The sequence below is a fragment of the Thermobia domestica genome, chromosome 11 (genome assembly GCF_964235325.1).
Source record: "Thermobia domestica chromosome 11, izTheDome1.hap1.1, whole genome shotgun sequence".
NCBI classification, from domain to species: Eukaryota; Metazoa; Arthropoda; class Insecta; order Zygentoma; family Lepismatidae; genus Thermobia; species Thermobia domestica.
The window spans coordinates 154658074-154676478 of NC_137464.1; the positions used below are offsets into that span (position 1 = coordinate 154658074).

The 18405-nt window shown below is 35.7% G+C and overlaps 1 protein-coding gene and 1 long non-coding RNA gene across 4 annotated transcripts in view; one reads left to right on the top strand and one right to left on the bottom strand.

Annotated features, from left to right (window-relative positions):
• Positions 1-18405, top strand: part of LOC145664511 (uncharacterized) — a 165590-nt gene that overhangs the window by 103927 nt on the left and 43258 nt on the right. The window contains exon 2 of the long non-coding RNA XR_014127451.1: positions 9508-9573. This is a non-coding gene — a long non-coding RNA (uncharacterized LOC145664511). The remainder of the gene's footprint in view (positions 1-9507; positions 9574-18405) is intronic.
• The window catches only part of LOC145664508 (sorting nexin-8-like), a 102285-nt gene that overhangs the window by 19928 nt on the left and 63952 nt on the right, over positions 1-18405 (bottom strand). The window contains exons 10-11 of one of the 3 annotated variants that reach the window (XM_081731234.1): positions 5726-5914; positions 3834-3973 (exon numbers count right to left, since the gene is read on the bottom strand). In XM_081731234.1, the coding sequence (XP_081587360.1) occupies positions 3878-3973; positions 5726-5914 (285 nt within the window). In that variant the 3' untranslated portion in view covers positions 3834-3877. Of the gene's footprint in view, positions 1-3833; positions 3974-5725; positions 5915-10304; positions 10340-18405 lie in introns of those variants that run through there. The other 2 variants (XM_081731235.1, XM_081731233.1) reach the window with 2 other exon arrangements.

An 18405-nucleotide genomic window follows, 5' to 3' on the forward strand; every position in this document is an offset into this window, starting at 1 on the left:
ACGTTATCGACGACAATTAATGCGTTTGAAGCAAGCTCTGGCCAGAACACGACCAGAATGGGAGAACAGACATGATAAACTTATTGTTCAACATGATAACGCTCGCCCACATGTCGCAAAACCGGTCAAAACCTATTTAGAAAATGTTGGATGGAAGTTTTACCCCACCCGCCGTATTCACCAGACGTTGCTCCTTCGGACTACTACTTGTTCGATTGCGTGAACAACGATTTGATTGGACAGCGGTTTACTTCTTCAGAAGATATCGAAACATGGGTCTCTGACTGGATCGCTTCCAAGGATGAGGACTTCTTTCGCCACGGAATCCGTACATTGCCTGACAGATGGGCGAAAGTGGTGGCTAGCGATGGACAATATTTTTCTTAAGGTATTTATGTATTTTGTGTTTGTACTACAGCTTCAATGTGTGCGTACCAACCGCACGAATTAATTCCTAGACCAAATATATATTAAAAATCAAGAATAGTTTTCCTGAAAATACAACTAGCTATCAAGAACCAGCTTTTAATTTTATAAGAATGCTGATGTTCCATAAAGATTATACCCACATTACTATTTTTTTCTTAAATTCAACATATTTTTATCATACTTATTACAGTTTGAAAATGATTGTTTCAACTACTCTAATTAATAGTAACGCATTCATACTGTTCTTTAAACTAACCTATGTTCCAGAAGTCCTGGTCGGCATTAAAAAGGAAAAAGATAGTAATTATCAACAACGCAATCAAGAAAAATACACAAATGGAAAGGTTATAAAATGATAAAAGAGTCATAGATATGCACTTATTCTGCATTAGTGTACCTTCACAATTTAAATGAAATGCACTTTAATATTACTTAACCCAGTTTAATACTACTTAACAACCAACTAGCATTCCGTCTGCAATTGATTCAAAAAATTAATGACTTGATAAGTTTTGCTCAAGACATACGATTAAACGTATAATCTTGCCGAATGTGTCTTCCGCCTATGTTAATAACGTTTCAGAATCACCCAATGGTTCCAATCAATGTGACCTTCCCGTAAGAAGAAGAAGAAGAAGAAGAAGAAGAAGAAGAAGAAGAAGAAGAAGAAGAAGAAGAAGAAGAAGAAGAAGAAGAAGAAGAAGAAGAAGAAGAAGAAGAAGAAGAAGAAGAAGAAGAAGAAGAAGAAGATGATGATGATGATGATGATGATGATGATGATGATGATGATGATGATGATGATGATGATGATGATGATGATGATGATGATGATGATGATGATGATGATGATGATGATGATGATGATGATGATGATGATGATGATGATGATGATGATGATGATGATGATGATGATGATGATGATGATGATGATGATGATGATGATGATGATGATGATGATGATGATGATGATGATGATGATGATGATGATGATGATGATGATGATGATGATGATGATGATGATGATGATGATGATGATGATGATGATGATGATGATGATGATGATGATGATGATGATGATGATGATGATGATGATATTATTATTATTATTATTATTATTATTATTATTATTATGAAAACAGATCTGAACACATTCGCATGGAACAATTCTAGGGAGTGAAAAAAAAAACCTTGAAAGTCGGAAAACAAGGACTACTCTAATATATATAAACGAAGTTACTACTTGTAAAATTTCTAAAATGTTCTCACCTGAATACCGTGATATGACAGGCAGATTTAAAAGAATTAGCATACCGCTTGCAATGCACACAAAATGTTTCCACTAGGTTTACTTGAAATCCGAAAATTTACCTGTCATAATTTCTGATAAACGTTAGAAAAAAATGTAAGCAAAGGGCTAATACTCACCGCAACAAACAAACCACTTCTCTAGGAAGTACTTTCGGAGAACATTTTCTCCATCTTCAGCCTAGACACAATTCGAGGAGGATTTAAAACGGAAAGAAATTTGGATGAGTAAAAATTGTTAAAAATGACTAAAAATATGTGAAGCATAAATCATCTTGTCGGACATAAACAGATATTAATGGTACCTCACTTCCCACTCTTCACTGTTGCTCACTACCTTTTCATTATCTTCCAGACGTTGGAAATGAGTAGTAAAAAAAAACTGCTCCAAATCGCATTTGTCTTCTTTATCTACATTGAGTGTAGGTTTCTCTTTGTGAATGTAATAGGCTTGTTTAATTTTTCATTCAGTTGTTTTTGCTTTCTCTATCATACATGAATTAGCAATGTTATGGTTATTGTCTTTTACATGAGACACGAATCTGGATAACTGTTGTAAGCTACGAGATTTTGATGTGCGAATGTGCTCAGCTATTCTGGTACAAATATAACGCTTTGTATGACTATATATATATATATGTGTGTATATATATATATATTGTCACATTGACATTTAACCTGATAAACACCGCTACTTCGTTGCGGATCAGTAAAAAATGCTTTAAAATTTGTAATATATTGAAATGTTTTATAGGTAGAGTCAAATAACGGTCCGGGAGTGTCTTTTCCCCTTCAATTTTATTATAAAATTTCTAAATACAATGTCTTTAATTTACAAAGAGTAATTAATAGTGTCTTTTTCTCCTAATTGACCAGATGAAGGAGATTGGAATTTTGCAGGGTGCTCCTTCCGCTCATTGCAGCATCCAGAACACTTGCAAGGTTATAGGTGAGATTTGTAGATAACCAGCAGTCTCGCGAGGTTTTAGTTGTAGTTAGGATCCCTAGTCCAGTGCGACATAGGGCTTATAGAAAAGGCGTACCCCTAGTCCAATGCGATCTCGGAGCACGTAATGGTTAGTCGATCACTGATACCAGGTTACTCCGTGGTCCCTCTTTTATTTGTCCTCTTCGGGTGGCTCGTCATTCGTCTCGTCATTTCGTGTGGTCCGTCTCCTTTCGGTTTCCTTCCTGTCTTCCTCTTTAGTGTATCGCCTGCTTTTGTAAATAATGACACCTGTCGTTATACATGTGCTTGTGTTGTGATGTGGGGATCCTTACAATATTTTTCTATGGATTTCGGAGGAACTTCTGAGGCCCTGATGTTGTCTTTTTGCAGTATCTTAACTTTTGCCGAAATACACGGAACCAGAGGGACACCAATTCACTTGTTAGCCTTGACATTTGTTGTTGGTTGATGGTGGGGCTGTTGTACCTGCTTGTACCACTTCAGTAATAGACTTTTGGATACCATTTTCTTGTCCGATTTTTATTAAATATTGAATTTTCTGATTAAGGTCACCAGGTAGATCTGAAAGCAGAAGGGCTCTCCTAAAAAAAAGTTTTTTCAAAATATTCAATTACTGAAGCCATGAATGTGATGATCTAAAATTAATATACTTGGTAACAGCAGACGGTTTACGATATACCGACGTAACAAACTCATTAGTTTGTCTTTCGATAGTGATATAAAGGAAGTTAAGAGCAAAGACAATAACTATAACATTACTAATTCGTGTTTGATAGAGAAAGCAAAAACAACTGAACGAAAAATTATGGAAGCTTATTACATTCATGAAGAGAAACCTACATTCAATCTAGTTAAAGGAGACATAAATGAGATTCGGAGTAGTCTTTTTACTACTCATTTCCTCCGCCTGAAAGGTAATAAAAAACAGTGAACCACAGTGAACAGTGGTAAGTAAGTAAATAGTAATATCTGCTTATGTCTGACAAGAAGATTTATGCTTCGCATATTTTAACCATTTTTACCCATTCACATTTCTCCCATATTTTAAATTCTTTTCGAATTGTGTCTAGGCTGAAGATGGAGTGTCCCTGAAAGGTAATAAAAAACAGTGAACCACAGTGAACAGTGGTAAGTAAGTAAATAGTAATATCTGCTTATGTCTGACAAGAAGATTTATGCTTCGCATATTTTAACCATTTTTACCCATTCACATTTCTCCCATATTTTAAATTCTTTTCGAATTGTGTCTAGGCTGAAGATGGAGTGTCCCTGAAAGGTAATAAAAAACAGTGAACCACAGTGAACAGTGGTAAGTAAGTAAATAGTAATATCTGCTTATGTCTGACAAGAAGATTTATGCTTCGCATATTTTAACCATTTTTACCCATTCACATTTCTCCCATATTTTAAATTCTTTTCGAATTGTGTCTAGGCTAGGATGAAGATCTTTTACTCAAAATTTCTTCATAGTTTTTTCTTTCTTTTAATTAAAAATACTTACTAACACATCCTCATTTTATTGTCCTAACAAACCAATATGGGTATGCTGTCAGTAAAATAGTTTAGATTTATAGATCTCCTCGTGCGTAACCACAGTATTTCAAGTCACCCCTCCCCCTCCGTTACGAAATCCTGGCTAAACAAACGAATATATGTTGCCAGTAAAATAGTTTATTGCGAAATCCTACTTGCCTGGTTCTCCGAAATTATCTCCAAGAAAAGTGGTTTGTTTTTTGCAGTATTAGCCTTTTGCTTATATTTTTTTTTTTCTAAATATTATCACCGCTCGCATTACAGTAATAATCTGACAAACATTGTTTACTCAGGCTCACATTCCTCTTCAGACGCTTGAGTTTCCACCAGGCCCTTTATTAACTACAAGCTTACGGCTATGACCACAAGGTCACGTGTAAATAAACTCCTTTCTTGTCTCCCTTCACTCTTCAAATTTTTATCCTAAAAACTCCTTTGCGTTCTCTATCGTGCGTGAGAAGGCTTACCACTCAGCAAACGTAAAATTCAAAATATAAAAAACAAACAATTACAAATAATAATAATAATAATAATAATAATAATAATAATAATAATAATAATAATAATAATAATAATAATAATAATAATAATAATATTATTATTATTATTATTCCATGATTTAAATCTCTCAAATCTGGTGAAAAATTTCCCTCTATTTTCAGACTTCGTTTGTTTATTTACTTTAGATTCCTGAAATTGGGTCCCTCTTATGCCTCTGAATTTTTAACCCTTTATTGGACAGTGTTGCTCTCAAGCAACATCGCATTCTATTGCGTTGTCCGCACGAATTATAACTTCAGTGATCATTTAATTGGCATTATTGCTTTCATACAATATTCATATATATGATTTGCGGGTCGCTTCTTTAGATACTTCTAATCTTCGTCAACAGGAGACAAATTTAGTATTGTAGTTCTTTTAGTTGTGGTTTCTTGCTCTGTGGGAAAATATTTCAACGAAACTGTTGGTAATTACTGAGAGTATTCTTATAATATTTTACCATAATAGGGCGATGTTGCTCAGTAGCTACACATAAGACCTATTTTATGGCAATGTTGCTTTGAAATAAACACCCTGTATTTTGTAACCAAAGTACAAAAATACTTTAAAAATTACGAAATTATGATCAGGAAGACGTGGTTCAACCATAAAAGCAAACTAAATATTTTAATGGTAATGCTATTTAATGCTTGCCATCAAAGGGTTAACTCTATTTTAATTCCTGCTCGATGACTGTTAACGTATTATCTGTATATGAGTATCTGTGCGCTTATGTGAGTGTTGATTGTATTTGTGGATTAATTACTTGTTGTTTATATTCATGGATTAATTACTATATTTTATTTAGATATTTTCACGAATTTTATATATACAGACTCTAGCATAAACTTGGTTACATGAGACAAGACACTTGTTAGCCTTAACTCTGCCACGAAAACGAAAACTAATTAAATAAAATAAATGATCCGAAATCACCATGTCACTTACTTCCGAATGTCCTCGTATCTGTACTGAAACAAGTGTACTAAGCACTGTGGCCAAAATCTCCAAATGTGCGTGAACTAGCTGCGTCTCAAGATGAAGGCAATGGAGGGAGTAGGCGTTTCTCAATTCCATATTCTGTATAACTGATTCTTGTTCCATCATCCGCGCCTCAAGCTGGTCCACAGATTCTGCCTACAAGGAATACAAAGTGTTCCAGTATTCGTAATGAGCATGTACATCTACTCAAGAAAAGTAAAACAAAATAATAAACATCTTGAATACCTAGTATATAATTAAACCTACAAATACTATTGAGTATTTCACTGGTTATGGAAGTTATTGTATGCATATTTAATATTGGAAAAACTATTCTTGCCTTGCATTCTGGACATACTGATAAAAGAGCCAGAGAAGTTCTGAACCCCTATGCTGCGATTCTCATGTCCAGGATGCTAAGAAAGAAAATTTTTTACCAATATTTCACTGATAGTTTTCAACTCTGTAGTCCAATTCATTAAAAAAAATCATAAAACATAGCAGTTATGTTTTATTTTCTGCCTTTGCATTTCACGCTTTAAAGATAGTCCAATATTGAGACCTCTCTACAAACAGATAAGTGAAGACCATCCTCTAATCTTAATTCGACTTATCTGGGTAAGAAAAAAGCCTACGACAGCGAACTTCGTTTGTTCTCAATGGGCATGGTCTTATCAAGACTAATGCAAGATATCATTCCGATGATCGCCTTGCCGAAAGAAAAAGCAGAAAAATGTAAAGATACCTATTTTTAGAAATATATAAATATGAAGAACGCCTTAGTCTATTTTGTCAATAGGAAATTACTTTAAAGAAATTCGTTTGGCTTCAACGATTTGGACAATGGTTAACTTAACTATAAAGTAAAAGAATCAAATATATAATAGTATTTTCGATATATATATATCCAGGGGGTAGACAAAAAAAAAAAAAAACAACCTAAAAACACTTCATACAGGACACGTAAGTTTGGCCCTCCACTGAACAACACGTGTTGCGATTGCCGATCGTTTTTTTTTTTGGTTTGTTTTTGTTTTCGAGGTGTCATGCGGACCTTCCTCTTCCGTCAGCAGTACCCAGTTCACCTGAGAGTGTCGTGGTGTGAAAGTGGTGGGTAAAATCGGCGACCTGACAGACTTCCAAAGAGGCATGATCGTTGCTGCTCGTCTGGTTGGAGCTTCAGTGGCAACAGTGGCGAACATTGTGGGGGTATCGAAAAGCACTGTGTCCAATGCCACGAGGGCGTACACAATTCATGGGTAAACGACGTCTGGAAAGCACAACAGTGGTCGAAAGACAATCCTGTCAGATAGGGACCGGAGGGCATTAAAACGGATTGTAGCAACTAAAAAGAAGACCACTGCAATGAAAATTACATCTGAACTCAATTCCGGCCTACAGAACCCGGTTTCATCGAAAACAGTGCGACGGGAACTTCATAAAATGAAAATTCATGGCAGGGCCGCTATCGCCAAACCCCTGGACTCATGAGCAGTGGAAACATGTAATGTGGTCCTTCACCTTGTTTCCAACAACCGGTCGTGTTTACGTATGGAGCACACCGTCGGAGGCCTATGATACAGACTCTCTGCTCCCAACTGTAAAGCATGGGGGTGATTTTGTTACAGTATGGGCAGTGATATCGTGCTTTTCTGCAGGTCCCATCATAGCCCTGCATGGAATGATGAATGCTAAGGCGTATGAGGCCATTTTCGGGGACCAGGTTCTACCCATGGCCCAAATAGTTACCTGATGGTGATGGCATCTACCAAGATGATTTGGCACCCTGTCACGTTGCAAAAACGGTGAAATCATGGTTTGAGGAGCATGACCAGGAGCTATCACACCTCCCCTGGGTCCCACAATCACCAGATCTGAACATCATTAAGCCATTGTGGTCTGAGTTAGAAAGGCGTGTTCGATCTCATTACCCTCCACCAGCATCCCTTACGGAACTGGAGCTTGTTTTGGAGGAACATTGGTACAAAATTCCACACACCACGATTCAGGAGCTGTATACGTGCATTCCACGTTGGATTCAAGCTGTTTTGGACGCAAAAAGAGGTCCCACACAATACTAGGTATGATTTCCACACTTTTGCAAACGTTTTGGATTTTTTTGTCCAATCCCTGTATATATATATATGAAGCTAAGATAGATAAAATTTGTATTCTTACAATAAATATGGTTTTGCAATAGAGAACTGATGCCCATTAGTGACTGAATATAAAAATAACGAAACAAAACAAGAAGTTTTTAATATAAAAAAGTAAAAGAATATCAACACTATAAATTCAGGTCTTAAAAGTATCATTAATACTGTAAATGTGTTCAAGGGCTTCTTGATTTTAAATTGAACATTTATTCACATATGTACAGTAAGTTCAGAACTAACCTAATCACTAACGGCAATATACTGCCAATTATTTATTGCACCCAAAGTTTAATCCTCCTGCCGTTTTGTTGAAATTGTACAACGTTAAACATCTTCTGTCATTGTTACTTACACAATCAAAAGATAATACGAACATATTATTTCAGTTTACACTGTAAAGTCATCATCAACAGTGGCTGTGCACATGCTACATATTCTTCCGAAAGAATAGACTGATTGCAGCACAATTATAAAAACAAACCCGTTCCAAAATTACTGACCAAGAACATGAAGGGTGAATATACTCTTTTTCTTGATAACTACAAGTTAATTAATTATATACAAACTAATAATACTATGTACATTCGAAGTTGGAAACAAGTACCGCTTGGTTTACTCTACTCTTTGAAAATAAACAGTGTGTGAAGGTTAATGTCTCTCTGGGAAAATTGATGTCTTTCAGAAAAACCTACCCCGACCGAAGATTAAAATTATAAATTTTCGAATTCATATTAACATACAATAACAGTACTGTTTTTCAAACTCGCATATTTTCAAGACGAATAATTAATAATAATAATAATAATAATAATAATAATAATAATAATAATAATAATAATAATAATAATAATAATAATAATAATAATAATAAACTTAAAGCAAGAAAATTTGAATGCTAATGCTTTCCAATTCTACGGATGATTCTAGTTTTTGCTCGAATTGACGAAACCACGAAATAAGTAAGTGTAATCAATGAACAAATTTGCATTTTCACTGCTTCATGAAATTGCAGAAGTTGTTTAGTTTGTTTCAAATTAGCTTCCGTGAATTAGCTTGTTTCAAATTTAATCACCATCGAACTTTTGACGTCTTCCTTACTTATTATCATCAAGTTGTCAACAACGCGCCGTGTTTATCAAATAGTTGAGAACTTGAAAATAATCACCAAGAGAGCCATCCATATTTTCGATTGCAAGCAATTTTCCAACATGGCTGAACTTCTAGGAAGATTTCTGATATAAAGTAGTATAATCGAAGCTGGTACGCTTTTGAAAATTAATCTACACTTAGTAACTGTAATTACTAACCCTGATTCTATATTTGAGTGATGAGTATACACGTATGATACCTATGTGTATGCCAAAGCATATGATTGGGGGTCACCAAAGCATTGCTTAAAGAGTGTCAATCGAATTTTTAATTTACGTATATGATGTTTACTTGATGGACATTATCGCTCCCATTTGAAGGTATTATATACAAGAAGTAACAAAATAGTGCTACAATAAATAATTCATGCAGTGCTTCTTTCTCTAACTAATGAAATAAATAAACTCAAAATGTACTCACCTTAGACTTTTGCATCTCTTACAGATTCCTTTAAAGAATCGTTTAATCGTCAGATTTCCGGTGTCATTTGTCAACATTGTCAAAATATAGGTAAGAAAAAGCTAGTTTACTTGGGTTAAGATGGATAGGAATTACATAGACTGAGCCTAATAACGATACACATTAACATACTGTATTAACACTTCTAAACACAAATCTTGAAGCTTCTAGTGCGGGATTTCACGTACACTATAAAAACTCGCATTGGACCTCAAGATGCTTGTGTTTTCAAGCTTTAACATGCTAGTGTACGTATTTATTACGTGTCACTCTACCCCAACCATACCATTTTTTGTTTACCTATGTCTTGACCCTGCGCGAGCTTCCAGTGAGGGATTTCACGTACACTATAAAAACTCGCATTGGACCTCAAGATGTTTGTGTTTCCAAGCTTTAATATGCTAGTGTACGTATTTATTACGTGTCACTCTACCCCAACCATATCATTTTTTGTTTACTTATGTCTTGACAATGACAGCAGTAAGCGAAATTCAACGATTAAATTATCCTCAAAACGGACCCGTAACAGAATAAAAAAATTAATGTACCTTTTGAGTTTATATATAAACAGCTCTAAGTGGCTTACATTAAAAATAGTAGATATACACACAAATTGTACAGCTTATGAAATAATTTAGTAAGAATAAAACTAGCATTGATACTATTACATCTTTGTGGGTTACTATTAGTGCGCAAAAAAATTGTTACGTGCGAAGATGTATTAATAGTTGTGGAATATAATGTTTAGTAAGAAAACTGCACGGAAGTCTACCAATACTAACCGTTGCGTCCTAGCCGCAAAATAAATATATGAGAGCTGAAAAACAGACACTGTCATGAGAAAACCAGTAATAGAAACTATTCCATACAATTTTTAGCATTTTATTTATTCTCTAAGAAACGACTTTTAAAAGATTCAATTTTAATTTTGAGAACTTTATACACGGTTTTCACGGACTCCTTACTATGTAACATGAATTAAAATAGTAGTTGGCAAAATTTTAAAATTACTTTTGTACATCTGATCTCACTTTCTAGCACTCACAAAAATTTCACAATCTTCACAATGCTTTTACTAGGTTAAGGACCGCGGTGGCTCAGTGGTAGAGCGTTCACCTCTGGTGCTTGGGGTCCCGGGTTCGATCCCAGCCTCCGTCAAGTGAACTTTGTGGTGGACAAACACCGTGTGCGTGGGTTTTCTCGGGGGTACTCCCGTTTCCTCCCACTTTCTTCATTCCACCATTTCATTCATTACTTATCATCACCGTCTCCTTTAGCCTAACCGGCATAAGCGAGAGACGTAAAACTTAAAGATTTCATTTCATTTTTTTTACTAGGTTACTTTTCTATTTGTTTCTTTACGTCAAATTTGCAACTTATATTCGCACTTACAGCTCTGAAATTTTGTAGACACGTCAGCCTGATGACAATGCAATACTTTTCATATTATTTTGCTCTACTTTATCGTTTTACTGTAAAATTACAAATGTATTTAGATTGCGTACGCGCAGGTAACGTCACTTAATTGGACACTCTTCAATAGACGGCAACGATTCAGTACTAGTTAAAGATCTTTACTAGCACTCTTCTCGGAGAAGTTCTGAAATATTCCTTTTACAACACATTGGAATCATGTATTCATTTTCAAGTTACGCAAGTTAGGAAGTAAAAAATTTGATTGCAGGACTTGAATAAATAAATAATAACCGTAAAAAAAATACGAATAATTTTATAAAATGCACAAAACGAGACTAAGACTAAAAGCAATGGCTGGGAGCTAAGAAACGTCACTTAGAACATTAAATCGCGCCCAATGGTTTTAGCCTCAGCCTCATTTCTTTATTTTACCACATCAAAAGAATTATTGTTTCTTTTGTGGATTTTTCAAAAGCACGGCTTTTAAATGTATTTTTATTCTTTTGACATTTACAAAATGACGCATATATATATATATATATATATATATATATATATATATATATATATAGTGTTCTACAAATAGCGCCCGCGGACCACAGAGCATTATTCTGCAAATCAAAATAAAGCAATATATATATATACTTGTATCCTTTTGAGTCTTCGTCTGGAGACACAAATTGCACTATGTGGCAACGTCGCAAATAAAGAACCATAGATTAATCCACAAATCTATAAAATAGTTATATCGATTCTTTCCAGACGGCAGCTAAAGTCGGCATTGATTAACACTAGCATCACTTATTAGTGTCGCAATCGTTACACTGCTTGTTGTATTCGTAGAATAATGCTAATGGCTCCAAGTTAATCTGCGATGTCGCCACATTGTGAAATTTTGATTTCCCGTAGCGGCTGAAGGAGGCCCCGGAGGACATACCATCATATAACATTTTTGCTTTATTTTGGCCTGTAGTATAGGGCTCTGTCGTCCGTGAGTGCCATTTTTTAGAACATCCGATATACATCAAAATACTGATATGCTTATATTGAGATTAAAAAGAGAGAGAAATAATGAATTAATTGAAGGGCAAATTTGGATAAGAGCGTAACTAGAAATTCTTAAATTTTTCAGGAGAGCAGAAAAATGAACGCCCTTATCCAATTAACCAACGTATTCATACATTTTTTGGAGACAGGCGTTCGCTACGAAGAAGAGATATTGCCTTAACATCACCTAGACATATACGGACATGCTCAAACTTGCAGAAAATATGTATATCTCATTTTACCAGAAATAGGTCGATACGCTCTTATCCAAATTAATGTAGCTTCTTTTTTATGATTGGAAAAGAACTATTGGTTCTTATTATGTAACTTGGTAAAATATTTCGTCTGATAACACAATTATGTGCATTGTTTCTGGTTAAATATGCAGTACAGATACAAGACTTTTACAGCAGAAAACTACTACCATTCAATGCAAGACACATCAGTAAGTCAATATCAAATGAAATCTTTTAGTTTTACGTCCTACGGTTATGCCGGTTAGGCTAAAGGAGACGGTGATGATGAGAGATGAGTGAAATGGTGGAATGAAGAAAGTGGGAGGAAACGGGAGAACCCCGAGAAAACCCACGAGCACGGTGTTTGTCCACCACAAAGTCCACACGGCGCGAGCTGGGATCGAACCAGGGACCCCAAGCACCGGAGGTGAACGCTTTACCACTGAGCCACCGCGCCCCCCTAAGTCAATATCAAGTACTAATACAGTACTTTCATATGGAAAGGTAGATATCAAAATCAACAACCTCGAAAAGATAGCACATAAACAGTATGACGATTTCTTATTGTTTTTCTAGGTAATTTAAATACGACCAATCAAACGACAGAGATTTAAAATGCTGGTTCAATAACATATGTATAAGTTTACACTTTATTTTCTATGGCTTGCAAACTAACTTGGGCTCTGTTATTTTTATCCTATGCCTCAGACTGCACTATAGTTTAGCATCTTAAATCTTAATCCTGGTAGGACCATCGACTGAGAGGTAGCTGTTTATGAAAATTGAGCTCTAGACACACGCATTTGCACGTAGATGAACAGTTACTGAGCCGAGACGATGAGAGCTAACTTTAGGAAAGGAATAAACATTAGAGACTTCCCATACTTAAACTACGAGATCCACCTACCTCAGTAAATTAAATGACCCATCAATGATGCTATTTAGTGGACCTGTATTCTAGCAATCGTCAGGTATGTCCAAGTTTCCACTGGAGGAGGAGGTCGACACTCATTATAGTTTTTCAAGACTTGATTTCGCATAAATGATAGTATTACCATAATAAGCGATACATGGAGTCTGTTCGTGTACCGTCGACAGTTTAGAAGTGAGAAACGAGTTTGCTCATGGAACGTATTTATGCGCTCACGCGAAATATCAATTCCAGGTCTACTCATAAACTTATTTTTCTTCGTCGAGGTATCAATGATCTAGTACTAGAGGTACAATGAACATCAAAGAATTAATATTTGCATATTGTCTACATGTTCACTAGTAAATACTCATACTATCAATGGTGCGGGTTCTCCGCTGTGCCAAAGCCAGTTTGAAGAGACCAAAGGTGCAATAATCAATCGTTGAGGCTTCCGGAGATTTCACTGGGATGTGTGAAGACAACTTTCTTCTGCTATTTGTTGAAGGAAGAGGACTATCAAATGAGAGGTATGACTAGATGTCTTGTCTCAGTGCAGCTATACCCACCAGGTCCGGATTCAATCCCTAACCCCCTCGGGTCATCGCAGGGTTGCACTCTGCCGGGCTGTGGTCATACCGTGGGAGTCGGTAACTTAGGGATATGTTCTCCAAGAAGGAGGTGAGCTCGCCTTATAACAATCAGGTGCATACGGCCGTTAAATCTCATCCGCTAGAAGGACTGCTTGACCATAATGGCCGAGCATAAGAAACTGGGAAACGATCAGACAGTTCAAGGGATTTCTTCTGAAGTCCCTTGTAAACATTCACAGACTGGCCATACTTATAAGGCCGGTTCAACAAGTAAGCCATTCCTCTCCTGAAGGTGGCACGTGAGTGTAGATAGACATTCTCTTTATTTTATACGCGATTAGTGTCCCTTCCATACACACGAGAATGTAATGGTGAGAAATTGGGTGTCAGGACATTATTATGATAATTGGATATTTTCGGTGACATAGTGTATCTTTAACAGAAACTAGCAACGATCATGAATCCTTTGTCAATACTTTTCTTACATTCGCGGCACAATCTTTAGAAGTTCTTAATATCATTTTCTCTGTAGAGAATTGCACATGGACAATTACAGTCGCTGAGGTACACATATGCCGCGTCTACGTGTCACCCGCTAGATGATGCTCATAGAGTCGTCGACAATCAGCGCGACATTCTGCAATATGTTTTCGCAAGGGTTTTTGAGTACGTCCCTTTCGATGCTTGAATTTCCGTTCATGATGAATTATGATGTGAATGTCTTGGAGGGATGTTTCAACAGGTTCCAATATTCATATACTTGGATTCCTCTCTGACAAGAGCTTGCATTTTCCGGATAACATCTGGTGTTCGGTTCAAAGCATGACGCCTATTGGATTGTCTCTACCCTACAAGAATTGTCACACTCCTCGTCTTTCCTGTCCTTTTTAACGCACATGCTATGCCGTTCTTCGATATGACGAATCCACGTACCATGGACAACTTTGATCACGGGACTACAATTGTATTTGAATCGGAAAGCGTACTGTCTACATATATACTTGGTCACCTTTGGAAACATTCTTCAACATGAACGTTCACTACACCTGTCACGGATAAACTAACGTCCAACGCATCTATATGACCGGTAATGCTACGTGACGCTACTATCGCATGTGGAAATCGTCACTATAGATTGTAAGGACGAGTGTTTGCCCTTATTGTGTTTTATTTTTTGAATAAAGGATTAGTGTAAAGGTGTATATAATTTTGTTACTTACAAAGGTAAGTCTGGCCAGACTAATATACGTATTATGTGTTATATATTTATAATTTCACCTTGGTTATTGCTTACTTATTTGTATGTGTGTATCTGCTTAAACGGTGTATTTCTTGCAGCTTTATTTAACGAACTCAACATTCAAGTTTTTTTTTTTTTTTTAATAGTGATCGATGGAATTTTCCAGAGGCTTGCGACGGTTGCTCGCATTCAAAAGACTTTTTTTTGCGGATTTTTAAGCAAAACTAAAATTAAGTAAACTAAAAAAGAGAAGGATCTTCGATCACATAAAAGAAAGCCTCTCGGATCATAGGGGGTTGGATGACTATGGCTTTTAGAGCCGTTCTACGTTGAAGGTCCTGCCTCGTGTTTTTTTTTTTTTTTTTTTTTTTTTTTTTTTAATTATTATAACTTTCCTATCTTGTAGGGAATGGTCTGAATGATGGCTGATGACAGAGAATAAATTATTTCTCTGGAGCCTGAGTGATGGCGTTAGAATTTCTGATTTTATGAGGAAATAAGTAGGGAGTGGCCTAAGTAATGGCTAGAGCAAGGAATGAGTGATTTCCTTCGGTCTGAGTGATGACCAAGTTTTGATAACATTTAGCTAGCCAGGTGATAAGCTTGAACGATAGCATATTGGGATAAGTGATTCCCATTATCTTCTAGTTAGGAGAAGTAGGTTTTTTTTAACCTCAGAGGCAGAAAACACTTCTTTTTTTTTTTTTTTTTTGCTGAGCCAGAGATGCCTAAGTGATGATCTTCTCTTTAGAGAATCAGTCTTTGGACTAAGTGATGTCCATTGACAACAAGGTCTCTTACATTTATAGACGCAAAGTTGTAGTCAGGCTTTCCTGATAGCGGTAGGCGTCAGACAAAACTGTGAAGGAGTGACGGATCGGTGGAGTCTGACTAAGTAAATTTGTAGGAGTCTGTTGGTCTGAGTTATCATCATCTGACTTAGAGGATAGGGCCCTGAAGTGAAAGAGTTCCGGAATCTTTTATTATTACTATTATTATTATTATTATTATTATTATTATTATTATTATTATTATTATTATTATTATTATTACTATTATTATTATTATTATTATTATTATTATTATTATTATTATTATTATTATTATTATTATTTTACTTTAAGGAATTTCATCGAATCATTTTTCAATTTAATTTATTATATAAATAAATATTTATTTACCTGGATAAGACTAATTTTCATTTGAGAATAAGACAATCCATATATTTGATGGTAATTTTTATTATTTGTTTGTGGTTTATTGTGATTGGATATCCTTAGAGAGCCGAAACAGTCTGGAAGAAGTGAACCGCAACAAGATCGTATAGATCGGGAACAACTTCTGTAGTACATTAACTGTGTCATTTGTGTATCATGACTTACGAAGCATTTACTGATCCACTTCTGCGCTTTCGACTCAAAAGTCCACTTTCCGAGCAATCTTCACCAAATTTGGTATGACGTTAGAAATTACATAGGGAAGGTATTTACAGCATGATTTCATCTATTGACAGCGTCGATGAGGAATGGTATCGAAAAAGTATTCCATATACTTAGGATTATAACTTCGTGGTCGCACTTAGTTAGATATTTTGCCACCTGTGACGATCTATCTAAATCATTGAATTATGAACTTCGTGTTTTATCTATCTTGGTCTATGGATGACGTTAAGAACCAATTTCAAATCATTAAGTACCGTTTTAGAGTTACGACTTGATTTCGCATAAACGATAGTATTACTATTATATGCGATAAAGCACGATTAGAAAATATCAAAAAAGGCATATTTGACGAAGAGAGCGTGCAAATTCGTTGTTTTGCAGAATGTACCATCAACTGCTTACACGTGAAGGTCTCACAAGTTGTTGCTAAACTCTAATTGCCACATAACACATTTGATACAGCATAATGAGAAATGAAAATGAACAAAATTTAAGGTGCTCTGGATCAGACGGATAGGAGCGACGGACCTTCAAATTTGAATATCCAAAAAATTATATCATGGAATTATGAACGTTTAAATTAAATATCTTGAAAACCGTTAAAGTAATCAAAACAAAAGTTGCACAATATAATGAGAACAAAATGCCCTATCGAAAACCATAAACAATGTTGCAATAGGTGAAACAGTGTTGCCAACTCAGCATCAAATATTTTGTTTGAAATATCACCATATATAAGTGTGCACAGATTTAAAATGCACTATTACTATCACTAAACATAACAGTGAAGTGTAATGGTACAGTGTTGCATACTGTTGGAGCTACGTGTACTAAAAATGTACAATGGAGAAGTCTGATGCGTAATGTGGCAACAGATGGTAAAGGAATCTGGGTCTCATACTATGAATTTAGTTCAAATGCATAACACCGATAGTATAACACAGCAAAATGTCAGCAGTGTCACAAAATAATGATGCATTTGAAAAACGAAATCGAGTGATGCCATTTTTACGTCCTGTATTAGCTCCGAAGCTATATAGGACGGGACCTATAGTGTAAAGTGAGATTCGAACCACTATGAAAGAGAAAAATAACAATGAAATGTAAGGTGAAAAGTACAATAAACATGTGCGAGGCGGGATTGGAACCCGCGATCCCTAATATGTCGGTTGTCTAGCCTTTTAGACCACACGGCTATCCGCGCCGACTAAAAACGAAAGGAGGTTCCAATTTCCAATGGTAATATTACCATTCCCAATGGGAATATGGTAATATTACAGTGTACAAATATATTCATACGGTATGTAGGAGCGGAAGACGAAAGACATAAACCAAGAAAATATTTTTTCAAATATTTCTAAGATAATCTAGAGAACCAGTTTACAGAATTAGAAAACACGGGTTTCTTTCCTCGCGTGCATCGTTTTGTTTTCGCGAGTTGTCTGCTTATTCACCGGGACTTCAGAAGTATAATGCAAAACCCTCATTTTTTCTAATGCATTGCTTTATTACCCTTTGTTGTTACATATCAGACTTATCCATTGTACATTTCCAGCACACGTAGCTCCAACAATGTAACACTGTACCACTACACTTCACTCTTATGTTTAGTGGTAACAGTGCATTTTAAATCTGTGCACATTTGTATATGGTGCTATTTCAAACAAAATATTTTATGCTGAGTTGGCAACAATGCTTCACCTATGGCAACTCTGTGGTTTCAGATAGGGCATTCTGTTCTCATTATATTGTGCAACTTTCGTTTTGATTACTTTAACGGTTTTCAAGATATTTACTTTAAACGTACATAATTCCATGATATATTTTTTTGGACATTCAAATTTTGAAGCCACGAAGTTCCTATCCTTCTGGTCCACAGCACCTTAAATTTTGCGAATTTTTCTCATTATGCTGTATTAGATGTGCTATGTGGCAATCAGATTTTTGCGACAACTTGTGGAACCTTCCCGTGTTAGAGGTGAGAACGAGTTTATTCATG